Source organism: Ceratina calcarata, unplaced genomic scaffold, assembly GCF_001652005.2.
Source record: "Ceratina calcarata isolate Rehan_Ccalc_2016 unplaced genomic scaffold, ASM165200v1 scaffold517.2, whole genome shotgun sequence".
Lineage (NCBI taxonomy): Eukaryota > Metazoa > Arthropoda > Insecta > Hymenoptera > Apidae > Ceratina > Ceratina calcarata.
The window spans coordinates 772,363-787,826 of NW_017176301.1; the positions used below are offsets into that span (position 1 = coordinate 772,363).

The 15,464-nt window shown below is 34.4% G+C and overlaps 1 protein-coding gene across 1 annotated transcript in view; it reads left to right on the forward strand.

Annotated features, from left to right (window-relative positions):
* LOC108628321 (adhesion G protein-coupled receptor L4-like) overlaps positions 1-13,237 on the forward strand; it is a 74,128-nt gene extending 60,891 nt beyond the window's left edge. Inside the window, exon 4 of the mRNA XM_018030147.2 lies at positions 13,108-13,237. Within this exon, the coding sequence (XP_017885636.1) occupies positions 13,108-13,222 (115 nt within the window). The 3' untranslated portion in view covers positions 13,223-13,237. The remainder of the gene's footprint in view (positions 1-13,107) is intronic.
* The last annotated feature ends 2,227 nt before the right edge of the window (positions 13,238-15,464 follow it).

Here is a 15,464-nt window from a genome sequence, read left to right on the forward strand (position 1 = left end):
GCTCATCTTAGTTTTCTAGTTAGACTTCCGTATCGGACATTGAAATAAATTACTGTCAAATCTAGTTTTATTGCAATTTCCTTGAATCGAGTACAACAGTGGTGTAAATCAATGTTATGAAGAACAATGAAGTGAATCTGGAACCTATACAGTTTTGGGTCATTCTTTCACATATTTTTACAATTACTTTTTTACAATACAAATCTAATACATATTTTTTATTAGCATAAATGAAGGCATAGAAAAATTGATTTAATAACAAAAAATTGTGTTATGAAAAATGTCCAACCCTGCTTTAAACTCTGTACTGCCTCCATTACATTTAAACCATGTCCATTCTTAACCTCTGATATTCCTGCCTTTAAAAATTCTAATCACACTACTGAAATTAGGAGCTTATATTTTACACGAGTTTCCCTAAATTCTTGACATTTTTATTTTCAAGATTAGAATAAAAACTATAGAATAGTCTACGATTGAAGACTTGTCTTCATGTCGCCATTTGCAATAAATTACTATTCCTTAAACTTTAAAGTAATAAGGAATAAATGAATGCAACACTCCTGTGACTGCAAGCTCTTCTTTATTTGCGAAACACGATTTTAATTTTACGCTTGTCGGTGGATGCTAGAAATGCAGGAGGTAAAAGAATAGATATTGAGTTCGATTTGAAGAGTATCAGTATGCGTAAAGGCAAGTCCGTTAAAGAATATATTACAAAGGATAAAAATATAACTCCAAAACGTGCAGCATTGAGATATCAAATATCAGACAGAAAAATTTTATACTACGATCCACAACAATTAATAACAGACCGTGGTTCTATCTGTCTATTTATCTGTTATAGAGTGGAGTTTTATAGAAAAGTAGGTGAAACGCGAAAATTTAGAAAAAGGAAACATTGGGAATAATCACATCGAGTGTGACAATTTACATATAAATTAATATAAAAAAAAGCAGGGCATAGCGATTCCTATGAATAGGATAGAATTATTAATAGGAAATACCAGCCAAACAAACGGAAATTACCATGTTTGGGCATTAAACGGTTGCTTGGAGAGGTTATAGAAAGTGATGAAACGTCGATTGCCGCTGTTTCCGAATCTCCCGATGGCAAAGCAAGAAAATTGTGGTAGACTGATATTAATGAGTCATTTGGAATAATAATAACCACATTAACCGATAAGCATGCAAGAGACTTTTTAGTGGACGAGAAAACCAGGAATGTATGGAATGAATTGAGACGGATGCATGCTGGAAATGCACAAGATAAAAGAATAGATTTAGTAAATGTCCCAATTTCTACTCACTGGCTTATTTTTCTATCATTTTAAGATGATATTTGAGAAATAATTTATTTGAATGATGTTCAAACCTTTCTCAAACCTTGTGAATCGTATAAAGATTTCAAGATAATTTACGCTCTATCGAATGGGATGGATAAAACGGATTACTTTAAAAGAAACTCTGGTGTGATCGTATGGATTCGTAACGATAGCTAGAATTAATTGAGAGACGGAATTCGCGCAGTTTGAAAAAATTAATTAGTTTCTTCTGCGACTCCCTTTCGGTGTGGCTATTAATCGTGAAAAGAAGATGGATCCTGAATCGCATAGTGTAAGGCACAGACTTGTGGCTCTATTGTCCCGTGCGACTGGTGTAATAAAGGACCGAGACGTGGTCCAGATTTTCAACGAATCGCAATTACAGCTCGCTCTCATTTTTACATCCCTTTATTTTCATGAAAAGTGCCATTTTTATGCCGCATTTTCTTTTCAATTTAACGTTGGTTCCCTGAAAGAGTAATCATTCCAAAGTTACAGTGCATAGCGAACACCTACCCTTTTACGTTTATTTTAATAGCCCTTTTATCATCTCTCAGAGTTTGTCGAAAAAAGAACTACGCATGAAAACAAAAGAGTTTTATCCTCACGTTTCTCTACTTATGTTAAGTACCAAACATTTCTTTTTAGTCACTTTTAATACAAAGTACAAATACTGAATTTGAAAATTGTATTCTATTATTGGGTTGGCAACTAAGTTATTGCGGACTTTTTTAATTCTTTTATTTTCGCAGCTAACATCGTGTAAAATATAATAACGTATTGAATTTAAACATTTATGAAAAATAATTAAATGGACTCCTTTGTAATATAATATTTATTTTATTAGGTACCGGAAAAAATCCGTACGTACTCGGGGCAAATTTAATTTTCTCGAAAACACAAAGCCATAAATGAAACACAATTTACTCCATATTTTCGATTTATTTTCTCATGTACAATCACCCCCCTCTATGGTTGTACCATCCATACTGAAACACCCCTTTATATTATAACCTTATTACTTTTTTTTATTTTTGTATTTTCTTTTTGAGAACATCAATTTTGATGAAAAAAGAATTTAATGAAGAGGTTCCTATCGAATGATCAATCGATAGCTCGAACTTGTCTTTCAACGGTTTAATTACCTCGCTACCTTCAAGGGACAATCTCCCGTCGAAATTAGTTCGTTTTTTCTCTTGCTGTCTTTCAAAGAGATTCTAACGAAGAGGCCGAAAGAACGAACGCAATTATTTCGTCGTTAACGAACCGAAGTTTCTCGATTAAAGAAAGAATTTCGATACGACGATATACGTTTGAATAGGTTTTCTTAGGAATTTGTTTCGGGCAGCCAAACAAAAGACGCATCTATATAATCCTTTCCACAATTCCTTCTCTCTGCTACCGAGTTACCGTTGAAACTTGCAATGAATTATTCACAAGCCGAACGAGAAATCGCCGATGGAGTTTTAGGAAAATCTACCCCCTTCGGAAACCTTCCTACAGACTTGGTCCGCTTGGGTCACGTTGCTTCCTCTTCGTTAGCTACCCGAAACCTTCTCCTACAAACGTCTGGTTCAAAAATAGATGCCCAATTCAATTCTGGAAATTGTTGCTTTTACGTTCCAACGGTTTTCAAATGTACCTACAGTTACTCTCGTAAATATTCGGACACTGCAGTATTTGTAGTAGTAGTGAACCTTTCATTGCTTCACCCTTCGGGGTTACAACGGGAAACTCCCGCATCATTGCAAAAAATAATTCCGTTCATCAACAAGAACAATCATAAACATAGACATAAATTTTTCGCAATCTCCTTTTAAAACAAATAAGAACTAAGAAAGACAGCCATATATGCTTTTGATATTTGAAATTGCTTACTTAATTGCAATACGTTTATTAAATTTATTGCTATTTACTAAGTCAATACCCTTTGTTTGCTACACACACGTACAGAAGTAAATCTTGTATCCTTTGCTATCTTGTATAATATATGTTTAATTGTAATCAAAAGTAAGCACACTTTCCTTGTTCTAATAATATTCGGACGTTAAGTATATCTTACAGTTCTTATTTTCTTAAAAAAATTGGTGAAGTGATTCTGTTTCATTTTTTTTTAAACATAATGTCAATAATCGTTCGTAGAGTCAGTTTACATTAGATTTCGCTAAGATTAATAATTATATACTACAATAATGACTCTAGGAACCAAGAATATCTCGTGCAATGTTCGACTGTCATTTATCACAAAGAGAAAAAAAGTTATCGAGAAATTGTTAATACTAATTTGTTGAATACAAGTAAAAATACCGTACATAAAAGAAGATAGCATCGAATTAATCCTATAAAAATGACGGCCAAGATTACTTAAATCACGAGAAAGGTCTAGAATTATACAAAAAGTAAAGTGAAGTCCCGAATTAAATGCACCAAAATTAACTGCACAATTCTGTGAGGATATTGGAAAAAATATTCATGTTAATACGAATTTGGTAATCATGAGAGGACNTTTTCTTAAAAAAATTGGTGAAGTGATTCTGTTTCATTTTTTTTTAAACATAATGTCAATAATCGTTCGTAGAGTCAGTTTACATTAGATTTCGCTAAGATTAATAATTATATACTACAATAATGACTCTAGGAACCAAGAATATCTCGTGCAATGTTCGACTGTCATTTATCACAAAGAGAAAAAAAGTTATCGAGAAATTGTTAATACTAATTTGTTGAATACAAGTAAAAATACCGTACATAAAAGAAGATAGCATCGAATTAATCCTATAAAAATGACGGCCAAGATTACTTAAATCACGAGAAAGGTCTAGAATTATACAAAAAGTAAAGTGAAGTCCCGAATTAAATGCACCAAAATTAACTGCACAATTCTGTGAGGATATTGGAAAAAATATTCATGTTAATACGAATTTGGTAATCATGAGAGGACAGACCAAAAGAAATCTTTCATAAATGAAATAAATTGAAAGAAAATATTAACGTTTGCAAACGAATTTGTTCCTAAAGGGGAAAAAGTGATGAGAAAACGTAATCTCTGCTGACGAAATTAAGTTTGAGATTCCTGGATCCAACAGACAAAAATAAATCTGGCGAAAAACTAATAAACAATTTGAAACAATAAGCCATCAATTAATTATAAAACATAATGACGGAGGATTAGTAGCATGGAGTTATATCTCCGCTATTGGGATACCAAAACTAATTTTATCGATAGTATCTTACGATAAGATGAGAGCAAATGTTTGAACATTTTCAAAGGAAATTTAACATGAAGTGCAGTGGTGGTCATAAATAACAGATGCAAATTTTATGAAAACAATGATTCGAAATACAAATCTCGAACTGCACAAAAATATTTGTTATATAACTACTCTAAAATATTATATTCTCCATCACATTCATAACACAAAATGCAGTGAAAATGGCCAGACATAACAGGTATATACTTTATCAAAACAATATCTCGAATTGCCCAAGAATATTTATTATATAACTAACCTAAAATATTACATCCTCCACCATATTCACCGGTCAATCTCATAGAAAATCTATGGAGTTCACTCGGCCAGAACATTAAAACGAACTAATAAAAGTAAATAAATATTAGAAGCTCGATCAATGAGAAAATGAGAATGAATTTCGCAAAATTATTTAGTTAAAATAGTTCCTAACATGCCCAGCCATTAAAGTGAAGTAATTCTACAAACAAGATATCCAACAAGATCGAGTCGTACATATGCACAGTGGAATAAGTCACATTAATCCGTCCAATAAGAATAAATTGGATAAATGCATTATGATTAACAACATAAACCGATTATTTTTTCAACCATTATAACGTCCGAATATTTATGAGAGTTACTGTAGATTTATTTTATAGGTTTTGACTGAATGGATAGTTGTTTGTATTTATATTGATAGTTATTTGTATTGAGAGGAGAACTCTGATTTGTTTAGCGTAATAAATTTTTAGCGGAAAAAATTCGCCCCTTGCGATATATTTCGTATGCTATTTCAAACACGTTCTATTTGCGAAATCCGACTGTGTGCACCACGGGTATATCGACAAGCCCAACGTCGCGTCGCGTCGATTCGAATTCCGTACGGATATGACTTTCGTATCGAAGGAATTTTAATAAACAGAGTACAGATCGATACTTACCAATTCATGCAGCTCCGTAAACCGCGCGCTCGTATTTCAACCCCGCGATTCTTTTGCTTCGTTTTTGCGCAGTTACACGATTTATCCTTTGAACACAGGCCGTCGCGGTTATCGTTAACGGGAAGTAAAATAATCGAGCGTAGCTCAACGGTAAAAGCAAGAGCGGAACGGGAGATACGGTTGGAATTTTGTGAACTGCTAATGAAGAGATTCGAAGCGTGAAGGAGGAAAGTTTTTGAAAATTAGTTGCTTTCAAGATTGGATAAGTTTCGAGTCGAAGATTTAATAAGAAATCACGATGGAGACTGGTTCGATAACGATTTAGGCAGAAAAGGGGGAAAAAAGAGTACAAGGAAACCGCATTTCTAGCTTTCGCGAAACTTTCTCCTTAAATAAGCTTCCTTCCTCCTATTCTGGAATTCAATTTTGTTACTTTTCCTTTCTCTCGTCCGCAAACACCACTGATCTCTTTCCGCCAAACTTTTCTACCGTCGCTCGAGGGTATTGAAAGCTTGGGAAACAGACAACTAACAATTTCCCGCGCGACGGCTATTAGGAACTACGCTCATTCTTTACCAACTACAAAATTGATAGCAAATTAAGTGTATAATAGTTAATCCGTTTGCCTGCACAAGATGGGGCAAACAAATGTAACAAAAATGTAATATTATTTAATAATAATTTTTTTATACAAACATGTTAATATTTTTTTTATAGAGAATAACAAACTGAATCAAACTGAGCAATAATAAATATAATATATGATTCTATTTAGAGAAAACTTAACGTCCATATGTCCCCTAAACTTCTATTTGAAACATTTTTTAATAAAAAACTATTAATTTATGAGAAATCAAACTGGTTCCGTTTATTTGCTCCACTCTGTACATTAGTTGTTACTATATCAATCACTGTAGGATTAAAGGAAAGATATTTAGAGATAACTTTAAGATAAGGGCGTGGTTGTATTAAAGACTGATGGAAAATGTGATGATTAGATTAGATTTTTATGCAAAACAAAATATTCATGGTATCAGTCTAAAAAATGTATTCTAACCAGACATTTTGTGTAACATGTAAACTTTGTAATAGGTACTCGTCTTTTAATATTTTATACATTCTTTAACGTGGCAAACATTGCCGAAACAATTTTCCTATAAATGCATAAAACTCGCTGTCCAATGGTAATCGATAAATGTGTATTACATACTGGTATCAGTCTAAAAAATGTATTCTAACCAGACATTTTGTGTAACATGTAAACTTTGTAATAGGTACTCGTCTTTTAATATTTTATACATTCTTTAACGTGGCAAACATTGCCGAAACAATTTTCCTATAAATGCATAAAACTCGCTGTCCAATGGTAATCGATAAATGTGTATTACATACATTGCCTATTAATTTTACTGTTCACTTTCTAGACTACAAAACTCGTATTAATACAGAGGAACTAAATGAATTAATAGATTTTGATACAATTTAATATATTGCTAGATAAAGCTCTTAAAAAAACGTTGTTAAAGGACAAGTTTACCGGAGCACCTACGTTATGTTACATTACAATGTTTGTAAATATGAAACTGCTGCTAATATTAGCCATTGTAAGATTCAGATTTCTATCAGTAACTATCAGTAATCGGAAAACTTGCCGAGACACCGAAATTATTCAGAAAATTTAAAGCTTCGATAACTTCCAAACGAATAATTTTAGGGTATAAGTATGTTAATACTTTCTTGTAGAGCACAAGAAACTGCGTCGACTGATGCAGTCAAAAATATAGGTCTCCATTTAAAAAAGAAGTGCGGTTGCATTTTTCTGATGCATCGATACATAAAAGTGCATAAACTTAGTTACATATTATGCAGCGTCTAATACCATTTAACTTTGCCTTATAACATTTTCATCTATTCCTAAACGTTTAAGAGGTACAGCTTGTTCCAGTTGCGTGAGACACCCTGTATATATGCTTAAACAAATAAAAATACCAACAGTGAAATATAAAAAATTATAGCGGCCTCCTTTATTACTGTCTAATTTAAATGTGGCCTCTAGTGGTAAAAAGGTTCCTCACCTCTGATTTAGTCGGATAAGATGGTAAAATGTGCCTTTGATCGAAATTCAACGTGCAATGAGCCATTCGATAGAGTGTCCAAAGAAAACGTTTCGTATCAATTTTCAACCTTCTATCTCAATCCGGAGGGTAGTTATGGGAGTTAATCAATTTTAGTGTTTTTGCCATATTCCTCCTATTAAACGTTTAGCAAAAAATCTGAAAAAATTCTCACCTGTTCGTTGGACGATACTCGATATTAAGGAATTTTTTCGGATGTTTTCGTTGCGTAGTTTGGTCGTGAAAAATAAAAAAAGACAAAAAAGAATTAAAAAATGCTGATTTCATATAGAAGTTTTCGAGCGACATCATTTATATTTTTATGGTAGACGTGCCTCAACCCAATTAGTATACCCTATTTTTTTCAGATTTTTTGGTGAAGTGTGCAGTACTTATAAAAATCGAAAACCGATTTTTTTAACGTTTTTTGCGCGATGAAGTCCTTTATGATTCGAATTCTTACATTTCCTGACCTCAGTAGTCGCATTTCACATTTTACCATCTCATCCAGCTAGACTCTTTTATGAGACCGGAATGAGACCTAAGAGGAGTCATTAAAAATTTTATCTATACATATTTTAAATTGTATCTTATGAGATATTCATATAATGTAAAGACCACTTGACAATCACATGTTGCTATACATTTTTTTAGTAAATGCTAATACTGAAAATAATTTTTCTAACAAATTAATTATGTGAATACTGCACCAAAATTACTGTTTCTGTTTAAATGTAAAATATATTAATTATGGTAAAATAATTTCCCACATTATGTATATACATGAAAAACCATGAACCTCGGCCTACGTCTGCCTTGCAATAAGTCCAATTTTGACTTAATGTTTGGACGTAATAAATTTTGCTTGGTATACAACTTCTGTTCGGTATACGACATAACTTCCAAGCTGCACGAAACGAGTGCTATAGAAGTATATAAACAATATTCATTTTATAACATCTGTCACATTTTACCTGATTTTGATTTTTAAGTAAAATTTTATTACTTTTATTAATCATGGATTATGAAAAGGCAAATGAACAGAAATACAAAACTAGAAAAATAACTATACTCTGTTCACCGAGAGTGTGGGACCGTTTCGCGCAGCTTGGAAGGTGGTGGGGGTCGCAACGAACTCCCTCCACACGGTTCAGTATACACGGTAAAGCATTGAGATGCGCAGAACGAGCGAAAACTGAACTGTGCACAGTCCCGGACTCTCGGTGAACGGAGTATAGGATCACTATGGAATTTAAAAAGGAGATTGTTGAAAGATATGAAGGTGGCATATGTATCCACGACTGAGAACGACGATATCGACAGTCATAAAAAGTGAAAACATTATTAAATATGCTAACGTTGCCAAGGGAGTGGAATCAATTTCTAAACAATCCAAGAAGTCTAAGAGATTAGAATAAAATTTCTTTCTTTTTGTTATTTCAGTTTTAAGCAGAGTATAAATTGGAAAATTTATAATAAAATCTTATTTTTTGTTTATGTGTTTAAACATTGTTTAAATTATTTTATAACCCCATTAATGTAGATATGTATAATATCAATACGAGTTTCTTTTACATGAGAACGGATTAATCACATTTTTACATTACTTTTTATGGGAAAGTTTGGTTTGGTATATACTCTATTTGGTACAAGTCCATACATCAGAAACGGATTATTGTCGTACACCGAGGTTCTACTGTATTTGCAAAGTATGACGTGGTTCGAATGTATTGACTATTGTGAGAGGACTTCAACAATCACCACGAAGAGCAATCTCTCTTATAATGAATAATAGATAGAGAATTATAATGCACTTCCGATAGAGATTTTTCTTATTAATTAACTCCCTCAATATTGATGTTATAGTTCTGTACATTACATGCAATACTCACAGAATTCTGTAATAAATGCATGAAATCCGGAATTTAAAGTAGGAACAAACGTTGCATTGTTCTGCCTGTAGGATTTTTAGTGAAAAAGGGAGAAGATAATATTTCATAAAATGGTTTGGCCCGTTGCCGGGAATGTCTATCAAACAGAAAAAGGTGTATAGATGACGGGTAGGGACAGTTTCACCTTGACCAACCTCGAGCGTGTTTGATTTATGAATTATTCACGCTCGAGGAATTATTCGTGCAGAGTCATTCGCGTGAACCCTTCCAACTCCCACTTTTCTACCCGTATCGCGTGATACGTTATATGTATGTATGCATGCGCGTGTAGTATACGCCTCGCTTTCCCAATCCAACCCGTTTCATTCGTCTTTCTTCCGTGAACATGTACTCCTCAATGTTTCACGCGAAACGAATAAACGATAAGTGTTCCTTTGACACAAATAGAATTCTCTGTTTTCTTTGTTCGCCATCTCTCCGAACGAATGCAAATTGTTTGTGTGGCTGCGAGAAGCCGTGAGACGTCTTATTCGATACAATATAAATTGTGTATAGACGTTAGTTATTTGATGTCTGTACAAAACAGGATCAAAGACAGCATCATGCTTAAGGGGCTAGGGTAGGGTAGAGTTCTTTCTAACAATTGTCAGTAAAATTTTGACCTTTTTGCTGTTTTATCGATAACCAGGAAAAAATAGTGCATAACATGGGTTTACGGGATTACAGTTTTCATCCTTATATGAGAAGACTTTTGGGTCGTCAACTACCTTTGTGAAAAGGCAAAAGTTAAACGTGACGTGCTCTGATTCTGATTTAATTCAGTACAACCGCTTTTGAATGTAAAATTGCTTATAGAAAAGACCTGTGTTTCACCTATTTAAACCTAAATTTTTGGATAATTTTGTGAATAACATTACCAGTCTGCCTTATCGCGCCGCTATCGAAGTCTATCCCTTTAACATTTACTTATCAGGAGAAATATTAAAACAAAAGCCATATCCTCAACACTATCCATTGATTGCAAACGAGTTAACTTTTATTATCAGTAGTAGCAGGAGAAAGCAGAAAGAAAAATGTCACGTTTAACTTATTACACTTTTGGCTCTCACGTTATATGTATGGTATCGTAAAAGGGGAACGGTAGTCACGCTATTAAAAAGGAATCGCAATCGTAATATCATGCTCGTTAGACTAAATACTAAATGATTGAAGGTTCCGGTCACGCTTGGCCAGCGTTAATAGCCTCGCACTTATTGTTACTTACTTCCGCATTTGATAAAAATAACTACAGGTTTTAATCATGACTGAAATGTTCCCCATACATGTATTTATCTTATATAAATGTGTAGGGGAATTTCGGGATTCAAAGGAATCAAGGTTCTGGGAAAACACAAATAATAATTTATTCATTTTCACATTCTTATGACACATGGGAACGTTTACAAAATCATCATGATTTCGGATAAATATAGTTAGAGACGTCCGGAGGGTTCCTGTACTCTATTCTCGAGGCGACCGGCGGATACTCCAGCCGTTCTTTCCTACGNAGAATGACCCAGGTTGAACCTCCGTACTCTTCTCTAACGCTAACTACACCTGGAGGGCGACCGGTGGTTATTCCAACCGTTCTCTCCTCTCCATGAGGTATTTCTATATCTACTGGGCGACCGGTGGATAATCCGACCGTTCTCTCCCAAACGCTTAACCTATACATTCTCAGGCGTCCGGGTGACGTCCCCTGTACTCTATTCCTGGTTTGGCGTCCGGCGGAATTTCCAGCCGTACTCTCCTCCAAGGAACGACCCAGGGTAGTCCCCGTACTCTCCTGGCTGTATCGGGCGTCCGAGAGCTAGGCTTCGTACTCTCCCTCTCAGTTGGGCGACCGATGGCTTACCTCGTTCTCTCCCAACCGAGCACAGCAAAGAATGCGAGAATTCGCCGGTCCGGCCGCTCCTTATACATATAACTACGCGTTGCTAATGACGCTGTTAATAAACAATCCGTGTCGTTAGGCCGGCGGTCCCCGCGGTTTTCGACGGATTTTCGCTAACGGGTGTTCATTAGTTTTCGTGGTCGTTACAAATGTTTAAAATGTCTTGTTCAAATTTTCATTAGAAGCCCTGGTAAAAAGGTCGAAAAAGCGACCTTCACACTTTTCCTAACAATTACTAGCAATTTTAATCTTTTAGAAATTGTAGTTAGATGAACTTTAAGACTGATATTTTCTCCCAATCTACGTCGAGCATCAAATATATTATCCTTTTCTCTAAATGGATTACTCTTGACCGTCTACTTCAGCTATTACACAATTGTATTATACCACTCCCAGTTATTATCATTGTTTTTATTGTTACATTTTATATATGCCATCTTAGTTTTAGCACTTTGTTTCGTTATTGTATACCAAACGGTTTTACGAAACCGTATAGAAATAAATAAATTCTCTTTGCAGATCATTTAGTAGAGTAATCAATAATCCACCTAACTACTCGAAAGAATTCCAATTTTTCGGTCCGATTAAAAAGACTTATTTTGTTTTTTATTCAGTTCAGTTGTGCTCTTCACTGTAGATATTTGTAACACTAGGTACATATGTAGTGTACTCCTTCTGTTCGAAAATAAAAGTCCCATTTGAAAAGTTTTTTTTTTATTTATTAGAAAATTCTTTTTATTTAGTAGAAAAATAGAAAGAACGGATCAAGTCTTTTTTGATGAACATATGCTTATTATTGTTTGAAACGTCAAACAAATGTCAAAAATGACAAATTTTAAACAAATCAATTTAGATGCTAAACCAGCAGTTCATAACATAGAGTGAGTGTTACTTATAATAAGTAGTAAAATTGCATTTCCCCTTTGAAATGTAAAGTATAAAACAAGTACAGAAATTAATAACTGTACTATACGTACGAAAAATTTGAGCTGCGAAAAAGATGGAAACGTCCAAGTTTTACTTCAACAATTGAGAAAAACTAAATTTATTGTTAATCATGGTGCAATTAAATTAGTTGCCAAAGCATTTAAAGTAAACAGAAAATCAGATTCAAGAATTTGGAAAGCCACGAAACGACAACTTAATACAGAGAAATCAGTAATTAAAAATCTACCCAAAAAGAAGAGTAAATGTGGGCCCAAGAAAAAGGACAATTCTTAAAACTTAGATATCAAAAAAGTTCCATGTAATCCTAGAGGAACGATTCGAAGTCTTGCCTGTGCAATTAAAGTTCTCAAATCAACTTTACATGATCGTTTAAAACAGGGAATGAGTTTGAAACGCATCTCGTTTACTGTCAATCCGTAACTAACAAGCAAATAAATTGGCACGAACAAACTATTTTTTGTGTTACGTTCAGCCAAACGGGTATTTTGACGACATGTACGATATGATGAACAATGAAAAATGATTTTCAATATTTTTCAATCCCTAACAATGATCTTAGTCTCGAATAACGCTGTTAAATTAAAATCAGACTCCTATTTTCGGACGAACTTTGTGTGGAATGGGACTCTTATATTCGGACAAAAGGAATATGTATTTTTTGTCGGGCTCGCCTCGCTATATTTATGGCCGACTCTGATCAGAGATTCCATTTTTGTTCTAGTCTGTTCTCGGACCTGAGGAGCCTTGCAGGCACGACCCTTATGAACCTCTTGGCGGCCCTCTTCATGGTACAACTGCTCTTCATCGTTGGAGTGGGCGGAGTTCAAGTAAGTTGAGCTCTACTAAACAATCAGGTATTATTTTTGTGACTTGTTCGTCGAATCTTCTCTCGGAATATAAATCTGCTGGGATTCCTGGAAACTGTCGCGGTTTTTGTCGGTAGTCGGTGCACGTCTGGCTAATTAGCGCACATTCACCGGCTTTTAAGATAAAAAATTAGAGGGACGGATTATCGGACCGCATTAACGAAGCTTTTTTCCACGAGATGAGGGTTTGCGTGGTAGATTCGGTGTAACCTCGGCGGGGAAATTCGAAACGGTGACTGCTGGCGAGTGCGGCGGAGTGGAATCATCGCGGCGATAGCCGAACAATAGCCGGGGAGAATTCTGTTCTGACGCGCGTGCGGCTCCTCTCGGTTGCCGTGGTGAAAACGCCAGCGCAAAGGACAAGCGGTTTCTGCCAGAAACAACTGCTCTCGAGCCCTCTTCCTCCCACCATTCCCGCCAGAAAAAACATACCCGCGTCATTAGAGGAGTCGTACGTGTGAAGGGGTTGCCTGGGTTTTAACAGCGCCTCTTCTCTCTTTTCTCAATCTTCGCGTTTTCTCCGCAATTACCCCACGGTTGACCTACGTTCCTTCCTTTCAACTCTCAAATTTTTTATCTTCTCAGAGAAGTAGCGTTAGAAACATCTGCTCGCGATATCCGATGCAATAAATTCTCTTAATCTGAGGAAACAACGAACCCAGATACAGATTAAAATGATAAAAAAAGACAGATCGTTGGAACTTTTTCATGTGAAATATTGTTAGACGCGAGAGATCACAATTTTTGTGTGTGTGGAAAACAGCTGACTGCTTTGGGATAGCGATACGTACTGAAATTCTGAGGAAACAACCGTAACAGGCACAGATTAAAATAATGAAAAAAAAAAAAATAGTTTGTTCGAACGTTTTGACAGGGAATATTGTTAGACACGAGAGTTCACATCAATGTGGAAAACAACTGACTGTTTCGAGTGGCAATACGTGTTGAAATTCTGAAGAAATAACTATAACAGGTATAGATTAAACTGATAAAGAAATATAGATATTCGTTGGATTTTTTTTCAATGAGATATTTTTAAACGCGAGAGATCACATAAATGTAGATTAGATACAGCTGGCTGTTCCCAATAGCAATACATACTGAAATTCTCAGCAAACAATAAAAAAATAAAAAAAATAATAAAAACAATAAAAAAAATAAATGTAGTTTGTTGGAACTTTTTGATATTGACATATTGCTAGATGTGAGATTATGATTTTGGTATGTGGAAAACATGGCTGTTTCAAACAATAATGCGTACTGAGATTCTCAGGAAACAACCATACCAGGCACAGATTAAATAACAAAGAAAATAAATACAATTTGTTGGAACTTTTTGATATGACATATTGCTAGACATGAGATCATAATTTTGGTATGTGGGAAAGCTGGCTGTTTTAAACAATAATGCCTACTGAGATTCTCAGAAATTAGCCATACCAGGCGCAGATTAAATAATAAAAAAAATAAATGTAGTTTGTTGGAACTTTTCGATATGATATACTGCTAGATATGAGATTACGATTTTGGTATGTGGAGAACAGCTGGCTGTTTCTAATTGCGATACGTGATGAAATTCCTAGGAACAAACCATAGCAAGTGTAGATTAAAAAAATAAAAAAAGAGGAAGATAGATTGTTGGAAGTTTTTGATATGACATACTGTTAGACGTGAGATCACGATTTTGGTATGTGGAAAATATCTGGCTGTTTCTAATTGCGACAACACTGAAATTCTAAGGAAACAGTCGTACCAATTATAGATTGAAATAATAAAATAAATAAAGATAGTTTGTTAGAGCTTTTTGGTATGAAATATTGTTACACACGAGAGTTCACATCAAAGTGAAAACAGCTGACTGTTTCGAATAGCAATACGTACCGAAATTCTGAGGAATGCAACCATAGCAGATGTAGGTTAAAATAATAAAAAAAATAAAGATAGTTTGTTGGAGTTTATTGACATGAAATATTGTTACACGTGAGAAATAATGATTTCTATATGTGGTTGTTTCTATTAGTGATACATTCTGAAATTTTTAGAAAACAATCATATCAAGCACAGTTAAGTCCATAAATATTTGTACACATTTAAAAACTGAACAACGAATTAATTTTTTTAAGGCATTAGGGATATAAGTTTACTATATAACGCATAATAGAAAATTAAAAATAATTGCTGTAGGTCGAATTTACCAAAAAAAAGTAAAGGG